At 46.5% G+C, this 15000-nt stretch overlaps 1 protein-coding gene across 1 annotated transcript in view; it reads left to right on the top strand.

Moving 5' to 3' along the window:
* Positions 1–12361: 12361 nt before the first annotated feature.
* The window catches only part of LOC143290439 (uncharacterized), a 14089-nt gene continuing 11450 nt past the window's right edge, over positions 12362–15000 (top strand). Inside the window, exon 1 of the mRNA XM_076599871.1 lies at positions 12362–13981. Coding sequence (XP_076455986.1) covers positions 13339–13981 — 643 coding nt within the window. The 5' untranslated portion in view covers positions 12362–13338. The remainder of the gene's footprint in view (positions 13982–15000) is intronic.

Here is a 15000-nt window from a genome sequence, read left to right as displayed (position 1 = left end):
CTCTCACTGTCTCTGTCTCTGCCTATCTCTTGATCTCTGTCTCTGTCTCTGCCGTCTGTCTGTCTCTTGATCTCCTCTCTCTCTCTGTCTCTGTCTCTGCCGTCTGTCTCTCTCTTGATCTCCTCTCTCTCTCTCTCTCTGTCTCTGCCGTCTGTCTGTCTCTCTCTTGATCTCCTCTCTCTCTCTCTCTGTCTCTGTCTCTGCCGTCTGTCTCTCTCTTGGTCTCCTCTGTCTCTGTCTCTGCTGTCTCTCTCTCTCTTGATCTCCCCTCTCTCTGTCTCTGTCTCTGGCGTCTGTCTCTCTCTTGATCTCCTCTCTCTCTCTGTCTCTGCCGTCTGTCTCTCTCTTGATCTCCTCTCTCTCTGTCTCTGCTGTCTCTCTCTCTCTTGGTCTCCTCTCTCTCTGTCTCTGCTGTCTCTCTCTCTCTTGATCTCCTCTCTCTCTGTCTCTGCTGTCTCTCTCTCTCTTGGTCTCCTCTCTCTCTGTCTCTGCTGTCTCTCTCTCTCTTGATCTCCTCTCTCTCTGTCTCTGCTGTCTCTCTCTCTCTTGGTCTCCTCTCTGTCTCTGCTGTCTCTCTCTCTCTTGATCTCCTCTCTCTCTCTCTCTCTGTCTCTGTCTCTGCCGTCTGTCTCTCTCTTGATCTCCTCTCTCTCTCTGTCTCTGTCTCTGCCGTCTGTCTGTCTCTCTCTTGATCTCCTCTCTCTCTGTCTCTGCCGTCTGTCTGTCTCTCTCTTGATCTCCTCTCTCTCTCTGTGTCTCTGTCTCTGCCGTCTGTCTGTCTCTCTCTTGATCTCCTCTCTCTCTTTGTCTCTGTCTCTGCCGTCTGTCTGTCTGTCTCTTGATCTCCTCTCTCTCCCTGTCTCTGTCTCTGCCCTCTGTCTGTCTCTCTCTTGATCTCCTCCCTCTCTCTCTCTTTATCTCCCCCCCCCCTCTCTCTCTTCTCTCCTTATGCCATAATGTGTAATGTAGATCGTTCATTTTAATGATACTGTTTTGTCAAATGTGTATGGTTGACTGAGAACCTCCCTCACCTTCCATTCCCCCCCCCCCCCACTCTGATCTGTAGTGCGGTGTGTGTGTTGTTTCTTTCATTTTGTGCATTTTTTTCCCTATACATTTTACAGTAGCACCATGCTTGTACCTGTATGCCGTGTGTGTGTGTGTGTGTGTGTGTTTCTGTTTCTGTTTTTTTATTATTATTTTATTTATTTATTTATTTGTTTATTTTTCTCTTCCCTGTTATGTATCTCTACTAACACCATGCTTTCATTCTATTTAGTACTGTGTAGTGTAGACCCTATTCAGGGCGGGGACTGGATGTAAAAAAAGCACACCAGTGCTTATCTATTGTCCTCGAAATAATTTGTCTTGTCTCGTCTTGTCTCTAGCTCTCTCTCTCTTTATCTCCTCTCTCTATCTCCTCTCTCTCTTTACCTCCTCTCTCTCTCTATCTCTCCTCTCTCTCTCTCTCTTTTTATCTCCCCTCTCTCGCTCTATCTCCTCTATCTCCTCTCTATCTCCTCTCTCTCTATCTCCTCTCTAGCTCCTCTCTATCTCCTCTATCTCCTCTCTCTTTATCCCTCTCTCTCTCTATCTCCTCTCTCTATCTCCTCTCTCTCTTTATCTCCTCTCTCTCTATCTCCTCTCTATTTATCTCCTCTCTCTCTATCTCCTCTCTATCTCCTCTCTTTTTATCTCCTCTCTATTTATCTCCTCTCTCTCTTTATCTCTCCTCTCTCTCTATCTCCTCTCTGTCTCTCTCTCGCTAGCTCCCCTCCGCTCCCCCGTGAGGCCAGAACCTGACTGATGTTTCAGTCACTTGAACTTTTACGGCACACCTGTGGCTGGTTCATACTGTTGCCGCCAAAAGTGTTATGAAGATGTGTGTAGACACAGGGTTCACACACACACACACATAGACACACGCTTACCACACATACGCACACACACGCACACGCGCGCACACATACACAGAGAAGGAGAGAGTTGAGAGCCACTCCAGATCTTGCACAGTTTACTTCAGTTTTGGGGTCATGGTGGTGAAATGATCACGGAACTGACTTTTCAGGAATTCGCTGTGTGTGATGCCAATGAAATGTGCACCACTTCAAACCAGGGGTGCTTTTTTTTTTCCACGCGTACTTTATCACTGAAATGTCGCTTTTTATTGTTTATATATATATATATATATATATATATATATATATATATAACACCAAACGGCACTTTTTCAGTTTACTCCCAAGCAATTCTTAGAGGAGAATGTGTGCCAGAAACACTGAGCCGTTTGCATTTTCAGTACCCCCGAAAACGGAGTACGGCTGCCTACATGGCGGGGTACAAACGGTCATACGCGTAAAAGCCCACTAGTGTAGATACGAGTGAACGTGGGAGTTGCAGCCCACGAACGAAGAAGAAGAAGAAGAAGAAGTAGTAGTATTTTCAATGAGAGCCCAGTTTCCAGAACGAATAATTATATACACCATCAGTAATTTAAACCGACACTCAATGTTTTATTGTTGTTGTTGTTGTTTGAATACATTTATGATGAAAACATACCTTTTTTGTCAAGTCAGTGTGTGGTATATATATATATATATATATATATATATATATATATATATATATATATATATATATATATATAATTAATTAACAAATAGTAAAGAGTGGTAACTCTCTCCATTACACAAGGTACACAACTTCCAGTCAGTGATGCTTACGCTACCGATTCAGCTAGCACACAGGTAAATAAAAAGTACACTGGAACAAACCCAGACACTTCCCTAAAAAGGAAGCGCCGGGCCTGTCCTTATACCAATCATTTGACAATGCTGCACACAGCAGCAGAGACAGAAGAAAATAATGTGCAAACACAAATTAGCTTTTATTCAAGACTGGCATAGCCTCTTTAATCCTGAATAAGCCACACAGAACACATGGACAATACAGAACAAATACATGGTTGCCTCGGTAGTATATATATATATATATATATATATATATATATATATATATATATATATATCTGTCTACGCCAGTCCATTTTTGTACCGTGCACTGTGACAAGGGGATTGTTGGAGTAGGAGGGGAAAGAATGTGAATGTGCGGGTGGAATCAGTAACTATCAACAACTCCATGGTGTAAACACAGAAATGAGTTTTCTTTTCTTTGATTTGATTTGATTTGATCTGGCTTCGTTCTGTTTGTATTTTGCCTCTGTAGTTTTCGTATCTCTGGCTTCTGTCCTGTGTATACGTATTTCTGAATGTTGGTCAGTCTGTCTGTCTGTCCCTCAGTCTCCTTCTCTCCTCCCCCCCCCCCCTCTCTTTGGGACGTTTCTTTTATTTCAGTAACACTGACACTCCGTTCTCCTTCGCCGCCACGATCACAGCGTGTATTTTATTTGCAGATCTTGTCTTATGTAAGTAATGGTAATGTCGATTTGTGTGTGTGTGTGTGTGTGTGTGTGTGTGTGTGTGTTCAATCTGTTTCATACTTTCGATGTGAATTATGTTCGTGGTCTTATGTCTTATCCAACGAACGCGTGTCTGCGCGACTGGGTGTAGACATGTGTGTACTGGGTGTCACGTAGACATGTGTGTACTAGGGAATGTGTTCGTGTGTGTGTGTGTGTGTTGGATCTGGATCTGGATCTGGTAGTGTAGCCTACTGACGTCGCAGACGCCACTTCTGGCGATATAGACGCGACGGAACTAGGAGGACGCTTGTACGTAGTAGAAAAAAAAAGAGAAAAAAAAGTGTCGGATGTGTATAGTGAGTCGGGGAATGAATACATGTGTGTGTTGGTGGGATGTGAACTGACGTGTCTCTCAGCTGGGGGAGGGGGGAAGGGGAGAGAGAGAGAGAGAGAGAGAGTACAACAAATCGGGTATGCATGGCCTTCTGCAATAAAACATTGGAGTTCTCTCTCCCCCGCCTCTATATCTCTGTGTGTGTGAACTGACATGTCTCTCAGTTGTGGGAGGGGGGAAGGGGAGAGAATGGAGAGAGAGAGAGAGAGAGAGAGAGAGAGAGGATAGTACAACAAATCGGGTATGCATGGTGTGTGATACTGTAATGGGACAGAGGGCCTTCTTGCAATAAAACATTGGAGTTCTCTCTCCCCCGCCTCTATATCTCTGTTGTGTGTCTGTGACTCTCAGTGTCTCTGTCTCTGTCTGTCTGTCTGTCTCTCTCTCTCTACCTCTCCGGCGCGCCACCCCCCTCTCTCTCCTCCGTCCCTCAAGGCAGTGCCAACTAGACATACCAGTCAGTGGAACAGTGAAGAGCAAGCCAGACGGGGTTTTCATTTTCTTTGTTTTTTGCTTGTTCGTTTCCTGCCACATACTTTTTCACGTTAACACTTTTCTTACATGTAGTTGTGCTTCAATGGGGAGCGTATCGTTGTGCCGCCGACCCGTTGTGCCGCCGACCCGTTTACGGATTGTCTTTTGTCACAAAAAAGACAAAACAAGATGGGCAAGCCATACTAATAATCTCCCTTTTTATTTGACATTTGGGTCACAGTAACGTCACAAATGGCGCAACTGGGTCCAAACGTATGCATTCGCGAATCCTCATAGGTTACGACCTTTGTTTCAAATTTCGAAAAGGTCGGTTCATAAACAGCTGAGAAAAGCTTGTTTGCGTAGAGAACTGCGCATTCTAAAAATAGAACATGATTTACGTCATCGTGAGCTTATTACTTATACCGTTTATAGTCCCTAGTATAATGAACACGTAACTGAAATTTGGAGAAAATCCGTTGATAAACAGCGGAGATATTAGTGATCAAAATTTTGGCAATTTGCGCCACTGTGACGTCACAAATGGCGCAAATGGGTCTCAACTCATACATTCGGTAGACATCATAGCCCCCGAGCTTTGATCCAAATTTTACTAAGATTGGTTCATAAACAACCGAGAAAAGCTTGTTCAAAAATCATCGAATAGCGGGACGGCGGCATAACGGGTACCCCCCCTTCAATGTATATGGATCAGTCCGCACGCTTAGATGCCCCATTGAAAACTGAAACCGAAACTGACGTGTGTGTGTGTGTCACGGTGTGTGTGTGTGTGTGTGTGTGTGCATTTTTTGTATTTGTATTTGTATTTCTTTTTATCACAACAGATTTCTCTGTGTGAAATTCGGGCTGCTCTCTCCCCAGGGAGAGCGCATCGCTACACTACAGCGCCACCCTTTTTTTTTTTTTTTTGGTTTGTATTTTTTCCTGCATGCAGTTTCATTTGTTTTTCCTATCGATGTGGATTTTTCTACAGAATTTTGCCGCCAGGAACAACCCTTTTGTTGCCGTGGGTTCTTTTACGTGCGCTAAGTGCATGCTGCACACGGGACCTCGGTTTATCGTCTCATCCGAATGAGAATGTGTGTGTGTGTGTGTGTGTGTGTGTGTGTGTGTGTGTGTGTGTGTGTGTGTGTGTTTGCCATTGCTTTGTCTCTTTTTTCTTTTTTTCTTCACTTTTCTGTCTTTTTTACCATTGAGGGCTGGATGTTAAAAAACCCAGCTATGATTATTCCGCTACAACCGTGAAATAAAACTTCGTTTCGTTTCGTTTCGTCTCTCTCTCTCTCGCTCTCGCTCTCGATCTCGTTCTCTCTCCGTCTGTCTCTCTCTTTCTCTCCCTTCTTTATCAGTTGTCTGTCTCTCAGTCTGTGTCTGTCTCAGTGACACTGTGTGTATCTCTCTCACTCTCTCTCTCCTCGTCTGTCTGTTCTTGTCTGTGCCTCTATCTCTGTATGTCTGACTGTGTGTGTGTGTGTGTGTGTCTCTCTCTCTCTCTCACTCTCACTCTGTCTCTCATTGTCTCTCTCTCTCTCTCTCTCTCTCACTGTCTCTTTCTCTCACACACCTTCTTTCTGTCACTCACTCCGCTTTCTCTCTCCCTCCCTCTCTCTCTTACTCTCCGTCTCTCTCTCTCTCTCTCTCTCTCCGTCTCTCTCTCTCTCTCTCTCCTTGTCCGTCCGCCACCCCCTCCCCTGCCCACTACTGATCATGACATGACCTACTACCTGACACTTCACACCTTCGCAGTTGAACTTAGAAGAACCTAGCGTCTGTTGCCAACGCTTGAGGTTAAGACAGTGATCTACACGGCATCAGCAGGCTTCACTGTGGCGAAAACTGGGGGACGGGTATTTTCTTTACTGCTTGTTGTTGTTGTTATATTGTTGTTGTTGTTTTGTGGTTGGTTCAAGGTAAGTTTCTGTCACTTTTGACGCACCTGCCTCTGCTGTTGTCCTGTGCTAAATTAAGGCGGAGAGCGTTATTATCATGTCTGCCGGTGAGTGCCTGCTGGAATCAGTCACTGTCTGTCTTTCAGTCTGTCTGTCTGTCTGTCTGTCTTTCTGTCTGTCTGTCTCTGCCATGACGGTAGAGCTGGAATCTCGATGAGATAAAAAGTTGGAGAACCACGTGTGCTGTGTACGCTGTTGCCAAACTGGGATGAACATCTCTCTGTCTGTCTGCCTGTCTGTCTGTCTGTCTGTCTCTCACACAGACACACACACACGTACGCACGCACATCCGCACTCTCCCTACATGATATATGTATATATATATATATATATATATATATATATATATATATATATATATATATGAGAGAGAGAGAGAGAGACTCGTTTGTGGTGATGCAGCATACGAAATTCGTTTTTGTTTTGTTTTGTTTAGTTTTTGTGTGTGTGTTTTTTATTACTCATACAGGTCGGAGATAAAATGTAACTGGAATGAGAGTGTGAGGAAGAGAGAGGGGGGGGGGGGGGGCGGAGAGAGAGAGACAGAGATGGGAGATGGTGGGGAGGGGCGGGGGGGGGGGGGCGTGGGGGGGGGGGAGGGGGGTTAAGGGAAAAGAGAGGGAGGGAGAGGAAGCGATACGTCAAATGAACCTTCAGACCTTTGTTTCCTTTTTCTCTTCCCCCCCCCTCCCCCTTTTTTTTCGTTTCCCCCTTTTCCCTCTTTTTATTTATTTTACACCTACCTACACTCCCCCCATCCCCTTCCCCACTCCACTCCCATCTTTACCTATCAACGCTGCATCCGTCTCAGCCGGGCATGATTTCAGCAGACTACCTCTTGATATTTTGGCACCGTCTCTTGCAGGCCTTTGCATGACACAACTTCCACAGCAAGGCATTGCCTTTTGTTTTTTTTTTTCATACTGACACAGTATTGTGGTAGAATCATAAAGCACTGTGCATCGGCACAACAAACAAACAATAAATGGTATTCATTTTCCATTTCACCTTGGCAAAAAAAAAAAAAAAAGACTTATGAAACATCATTTGCATTGTTTGTACTAATTAACATTATTAAGTGGAGTGATGGCCTAGAGGTAACGCGTCCGCCTAGGAAGCGAGAGAATCTGAACGCGCTGGTTCGAATCACGGCTCAGCCGCCGATATTTTCTCCCCCTCCACAAAACCTTGAGTGGTAGTCTGGACGCTAGTCATTCGGATCAGACGATAAACCGAGGTCCTTTGTGCAGCATGCACTTAGCGCACGTAAAAGAACCCACGGCAACAAAAGGGTTGTTCCTGGCGGCAAAATTCTGTAGAAAAAATCCACTTCGATAGGAAAATAAAATAAATAAAACTGCACGCAGGAAAAAATGCAAAAAAAAAAAAAAAAAAAAAAAAAGGATGGCGCTGTAGTATAGCGACGCGCTCTCCCTGGGGAGAGCAGCCCGAATTTCACACAGAGAAGTCCATTAATTCTGGCTTGGGACAACGCCACCCTGAAACAGTACTAAGTTCGTTTATTTATTTATAGTCTGTTCATCTAAGATGATGATACCCCCGAAAGCGGAGTATGGCTGCCTACATGGCGGGGTAAAAACGGTCATACACGTAAAAAGCCCACTCGCGTATATACGAGTGAACGTGGGAGTTGAAGCCCACGAACGCAGAAGAAGAAGAATAAGAAGATGATGATGATATTAGACTGAAAAAAACAACAACACAAAACAGTACTAAGTTATCAGCATTTGTTGTGTGGTTGTTTTTTTTTAATTTTCTTTTTCAGTTATAACTTTACATGGTCTTTAGCATGAACGCCTGTGTCAGCATCACTTGACAGTTCCCGACCATGCTTGAATGAATGAACATGTCTAGAAGTCTTTTTGTTTTGAAATGAAGAAGAAATTCTTTCAGTCGAGGGACCGAGATGCTTGAACACACCTGTCTCTAACACTGATCATGGTACCCGACCAGTCTTGACTGTACATGTCTATGAATCTTTGCTTGAAATTAGTAAGAGTTTTTTTTTTCAGTCGAGAGAGACAGACAGACAGACAGACAGAGGGGGGGAGAGGAGGGCTGGGGTGGGGTAGTGGATTGTTTGGGAGGAAATAGGGAGAGAGGGAGGGACGGTGGGGGTGGAGGAGGGGGGGGGAGGAGGAAGAAAAACCATTGCAGGGTTATCTCGCCATGCTTCAAACACGTTGTCAGCATTGTTTTTGTCAACACTTTGCGGCTTTCCTTTCTTTTCTGTTTTTTTTTTTCTTTTCTTTTCTCTCCCCTGGATAAAACTTCTCCTTTCCTCTCAGATTCCCTCTCTTAAACCCACCACCCACCACCACCCCTTCCCCTCTCTCTCCTTATCTCAGTGTCTCTTGTCTGTTTCTCTCTCTGTCTCTCTATCTCTGTCTCTTTCTTGTCTCTCTCCCTCTCTTTTCTATCCCTCTTCTATACTAGATCTCTCTCTTATATCTATCAATCCATCTATGTATGTATGTATGTATGTATCTGTATCCTTATCTGAGCCCCCCACCTCCTCTCTCTTTCTTTCTTTCTTTCTCAGTCTCTGTTTCTCAGCACTCTCTCACTCTTTTTCTTTCTCCTCCTCGATCCATCTCTGTCCGTTTCAACATTCCAAGGCACATGCACGCACACGCACACACACACACACACACACACACACACACACACACACTCTCTCTCTCTCTCTCTCTAGTCTCTCTTTCTCTCCCTTTCTCTCTCTCTGTCACACACACACACACACACACACACACACACACACACACACACACACACACACACACACACACACTCTCTCTCTCTCTCTCTCTTTCTCCCTCACACACACACACACACACACACACACACACACTGAATTTATTCACGCTGTGTCCCGTCTGTAACTTGACTCTTGTTCGTGGCCCAGTAAAAAAAAAAAAGAAAAAAAAAAGTTGCGTAAAGTTCAGACACAACAAAGGCTGTCTGCTCTCGTCCCTCCTTTACTTCCCCAAAGTTGTTTATTTTAACCCAGAGAGGGCCTCCCAAGTGAGTGCATGCAGGCGGCTGCAGTGGCACAGTGACACGACAGCTGGGTAGGTGGGGCGTTCGTTTTGACCCGGGGCTGGGATGGGTCGCTCGTTTGGCTTCGTGGCTGTGTGGGGCGCTCCGTCGTTTGACATAGGGCTGTGTGGTGCGCTCATTTGTCCCAAGTCTTGGATTAGATGGGGCGCTCGTTTTGGCCCGTGGCTGCGGGATGGGTCACAGTAGTTCGTCACAGACCCTGGGTTGTGTGGGGCACTCGTTTGACCGGAGATTAGAAAAGAGAGACAAACCACTTGCAGAAATTGCTGAAGCCAGGCAGCTTGCGCCGCGACACGCATTCATTATTCATGAGCTGCCTTTGCCCCGCCCAAACTAAAGGAAAGCGTCAGTCGAACGCAGTCTCCTGAGTGATTTTATAATTTGGATTACACCTTTTTTCCCTTTTCTGTTTGCTTCATCCCACGCAGATGTCAAACTCAATTTTGTTGTGAATAACATTCCTAAATATTTATATGTATTGGTTACTTTTATTTCCCTATCACCACAGCACCATTTTTCACGAGTCGAAAGATGACCTCCATTGCGGAAAACTATAATATTGGTCTTATCGAGATTCACTGTTTGTTGTAGTCTGTCTGTTTCTTGCTTAAGGGCATTTAATTGATTTTGTAACCCTATGGGTGTGTCAGACAAGAGAACAACATCATCAGCAAATAGCATTAAGAGCAAATCTGTTGCGCCAGGTATCATTTGTATTCCATGTCTCCCCTTCTTTGATAACTCCACTGCCAATTCACCAATGAAAAAGGAAAACAGCTGTGAGCTTAGCATACAACCTTGTTTAACCCCTCTTGGACACTGAAAAAAGTCTGAATAAATACCTTTGTCACGAACACATACAAGTACAGAATTGTAGATGCTTTTAACAGCCATGTAAAACTCCCGAGAGAGAGAGACAGAGACAGAGACTTAGAGAGATAGAGCACAATACAACGGTCTGCTCGGGCAACATGAAGCGTTCGTATATATATGAATTATATATATGATTATGTACATATAGATAGATTTAGATTTACATACTGATAGATCTATATGAAATTATGTATGTATGTATTCATGTATGTATGTATGTATGTATAGACAGATGTTAGAAGAGAGACAGAGTTGAATATGTGTTTTATGTTTTGATATATATATATATATATTTTTGTTGTTGAAGAAATGGTGATGTAAACGAGAAAGTGTGAAGAAAAAGTAGCGTTACGAAAACGCAATTCAATAATTTATAACTGTCTCTCTCATGTGCAACATTGCTTTGGGGGGAGGGGGGGGGGGAGTTGGTGGTGGGGGGAGCTGCTTTATTTTCTTTTTATATTATCTACATTCAAGCAGATGCAAACGTGCTAAAAACCAAGCAAAAATGAATCGGTTATCATTGTATACAGCGAATCTTACTACACGTGGGAAATTCCAGGCATAACTTAACTTTCGCTTTACTGCAGCTGAACCATCAGAACCGACCAGTTTCCTTCAGGTGGGGAAGGAGAGGGTGATTTACCCCCACCCTTCCGCACTGCGTGTGTGCCCCAAAACGGCTTCAGCACTGTTATAGACAGTAAGAAGGGGCCTGCCGCGAGTGGTTCATCTCTCTTTTCTAATCTCCGGTTTGACCCAGGGCTGTGTGGGGCGCTCTTTTGACCCAGGGATAGGTATGGCGCTCGTTTTTGACCCAAGGCTGTGTGTGGTGCTCGTTTGACCCAGGGCTGTGTGTGGTGCTGCTCGTTTGACCCAGGGCTGTGTGTGGTGCTCGTTTGACCCAGAGTTGTGTGGGGTGCTCGTTTGACCCAGGGCTGTGTGTGGTGCTCGTTTGACCCTTGGCTGGGTATGCCGCTCATTTGGCCCGTGGCTGGGTGGGACGATTGTTTGACCCAAGGCCTGGGTGGGGTGCTTGTTTGACCCAAAGCTGTGTGGGTCACCGAACTGTTATGTGTTCACGTTGTAGACATAGATAATAAACATATATCTCAGCGGTTCACATTTTCTCGCTTTGCTTTTTCAGTTTTTTTTTTCTCCTCTGTGTAAACATGAACTCTTTCGCGGCCGTGCTATCGCCGAGTGGCGACTTAAGTCGACAGCGAGCGGTCTCTTACAGTGTTAAACGTTGATATATATTGTAAGGTTTATGAGGTGTGGGTCTTGAAGACATGCACAGACGCCCTGTCTCTATTTCTAACACACACACACACACACACACACACACACACACACTGATGCACTCCTCCACACACACACGCGCATGAAATAAAAGTTATCAAGCATGGTTTCTTTTTTTACTGCATAAAGATAATACAGATACACTCCTACACTGGCAACACACACACACACACACACACACACACACTCTCTCTCTCTCTCCTACACGCACGTACACACAGAGACTTACACATAAACACGCTCCAACACGCACACCCAAACAGATCCACACACACACGCACGCACACATACACACACACACATACACACAGACACGCACGTACACACATACACACACGCACGCGCGCACACGCAAACACTCAAGCGGCGAGTCAGTCAACTCAGTATGAACCCTTAGTTCTTCCAGCGCCCTGTGTATTGAAACTACCCCCCCACCCCACCCCCTCTCCCAACCCCGAAGTGCTCTTCGACTGAGGGAAGGGTTAACGGACTGTATGTAGTTCTACAGGCAGTGTCAGTTTTTAGAGCGCATCCACACTCACACTCACACCCCACTCACATCCAACCCACCCACCCCCATACACACAGAAATCTCCGTTCTTTTCCACGATCACAACACCTGCTAAGTTGGATCAAGTGCCTGATACAAGTTTCACTCGCCCCCCTGGCTTATCTCGGCAACACCAACAGGAGGTTTCGAATGGCAAGCTGTCAATTAGACTGAGAATTTGGCGAAGGACTGCTCCTGGCAGTCTTCTTACTCCACGAAACGCTTGTGTGAGGACGCTTTTTTTGGGAGGGAGGGAGGGGGGGGGGGGGGGGGAGAGGGAAATACTTGTTTTTCTAGCAAGCGGTATCTTTGGAGTGTGTGTGTGTGTGTGTGTGTGTGTGTGGCACGCTAGATTCACACAGGCTCGCGGTATGTGTGTGAGTGCAGTGGACACTTTACTTGTGAAAGAACGGTTGTTAAAACGGGAAGAGATGCCACAGTTTTGGCTTGCAGCGTGGAGTTACACGCGACTTTTTGACGTCTTGCTTTTCCGCCGCCGAGGAGAGATTTCTATCTCAAGGGACATTAGACTGGTATAGTTTATTGTTTGCAGGGCTGAAGATTTCTGCATTGGCACACGTCAGTTTTGCGGTTCTGGGGGCATTATCTGGGTGAAAACTGAAACGCGTTTGTTACACTACGTCGCGTTGTGTAGTGAGGACATGTAATATTATTTTCGCGGGTGTTGAAAACGAAAATTAGGCATATCCTTTGCAGTCGTCAGTTCAAGCAGCTGAGGTGAATGTTTTTATTTGTGTCTGCTAAAATAGCCTGAGTGAATAATAGAATGAATTAAACGGTCCAAGAGTATACTGAATTGTATATAATTGCCAGAACAGCCCAACGGTGTCTTTTTCTCTCCAACGGCACTAAACCTGTCCAAGTGAATATTTGCTTTTATCTAGATAATCAGCACCCGAAGCGACTGTGCCGTTTTCACAGGTGCATTAAAAAACAAAACAAAAAACAAAACAAAACAAAACAAAATAACAAAAAACAAAACAAAACAAAACAAAAAAAACAAAACAAAACAAAAAAACAAAAAAACCCACCAAACAAAACCCAGCCCAAGTGGATGATTTCCGTTTGTTTACGCAAGTAGCCCCAGTCGAGTGTTTTATTTTGATCTTCAAATTCTTTTCGTTTTGGAAGAGGTGTTGTCCCCCACCACCCCCAACTCCCCCCTCCCATCAGTCCATCAACCCCCAAAATTCTCTTACTACGCGGGGAAACTAACAACAAACTAAAGACGACAACGACGACAACAACGACAATGATGATGATGATGATGACGACACACGTTTTAAGCGTCACCTTCGCCTGTATCTTCCTGCTGGCTTCTGCTGCGTTGACGCAGGGCGTGTCGCCGCCGCCGCCGCCGCCGCCGTCGTCGCCGTCGTTGCGGTCCTCCTCCTCCTCCTCGCCCACCCGGCTGCGGCACAACAAGGAGGCCGGGTGTCTGCACGGGGGGCACGTGGTCTCGCCGGGCGCCAGGTTCAAACCCGACCCCTGCACCTCGTGTCGCTGTCCCCGGCGGGGCGGGCAGGCCGTGTGCTCCGTGCAGGACTGCCGGGAGGACGTGCACTGCTTACGTCACGTCAACGTGACGTCACCACCACCACCACGCCGCGGTCGCGTCGAGGGCGGCAGGCGTCGTCGGCGGGAGCGCGGCGGGCGGACCCGCTCATCATCGTCGTCGTGCTGTCCGAGGTGCGCCGAGCAGGGCTGTCGCCACACGGACGGTCACGTGTACCGGCGAGGAGAGGTCATCTCCAGCGACGGGTGCTCTCACTGTTACTGCCCCTTGGAGGGCGGGGCCACCGCCTGTGACGTCAAGCCGTGCCCGCCCGTGCTGTGCGTGGACTTCGTGCTGGCGCCCCCTGGGGGCGGGTCGTGCTGCCCTCGGTGTCCCAGAGGTGAGGACAGAGTTTTTTTGTTGTTGTTGGTTTTGTGGTGGTGGTGGTGGTGGTGGTGGTGATGGTGGTGGTGATGGTGGTGGTGGTGGTGGTGATGGTGGTGGTGGTCATGGCAAGCAAGGCAAGCGGGCAAGACGATGGAGGTGGTGGTGGTGGTGGTGGTGGTGGTGATGGTGGTGGTGGTGGTGATGGTGGTGGTGGTGGTGGTGATGGTGGTGGTGGTGATGGTGGTGATGGTGATGGTGGTGATGGTGATGGTGGTGGTGGTGGTGGTGATGGTGATGGTGGTGATGGTGATGGCAAGCAAGGCAAGCGGGCAAGGCGATGGAAGTGGTGGTGGTGGTGGTGGTGTGTGTGTGTGTGTGTGGGGGTGGGTGTGGGGGGGGGGGGGGGGGGTAGGGTAGGGGGATGTTCTTGTCGCCTTTACTGTCGGTATCAACTTTGTATTTCTTTTTATCACAACAGATTTCTCTGCGTGAAATTCGGGCTGCTCTCCCCAGGGAGAGCGCGTCGCTATACTACAGCGCCACCCATTTTTGGGGGTATTTTTTCCTGTGTGCAGTTTTATTTGTTTTTCTTAATGAAGTAATTTTTTCTACAGAATTTTGCCAGGAATAACCCTTTTGTTGCCGTGGCTTCTTTTACGTGCGCTAAGTGCATGCTGCACACGGGACCTCGGTTTGTCGTCTCATCCGAATGACTAGCGTCCAGACCACCACTCAAGGTCTAGTGGAGGGGGAGACAATATCGGCGGCTGAGCCGTGATTCGAACCAGCGCGTTCAGATTCTATCGCTTCCTAGGCGGACGCGTTACCTCTGGGCCATCACTTCACTTGTGATCAGTGGTTGTGCTCATCAGCACCATCATTATCATCACCATTGCTATCACCATCATGATCATTATTAGCATCCAAAGTGTTAACACTGATCAGCGTCGTTGTCACCACCACCACCACCAGTTTGTTTTTTTCTTAACCAGAAACATCGTTGCCAACAACATCATCATCATCACCACCACC

This window comes from Babylonia areolata, chromosome 15 (assembly GCF_041734735.1).
Source record: "Babylonia areolata isolate BAREFJ2019XMU chromosome 15, ASM4173473v1, whole genome shotgun sequence".
NCBI classification, from domain to species: Eukaryota; Metazoa; Mollusca; class Gastropoda; order Neogastropoda; family Buccinidae; genus Babylonia; species Babylonia areolata.
This window is presented reverse-complemented; position numbering and strand designations above follow the sequence as displayed.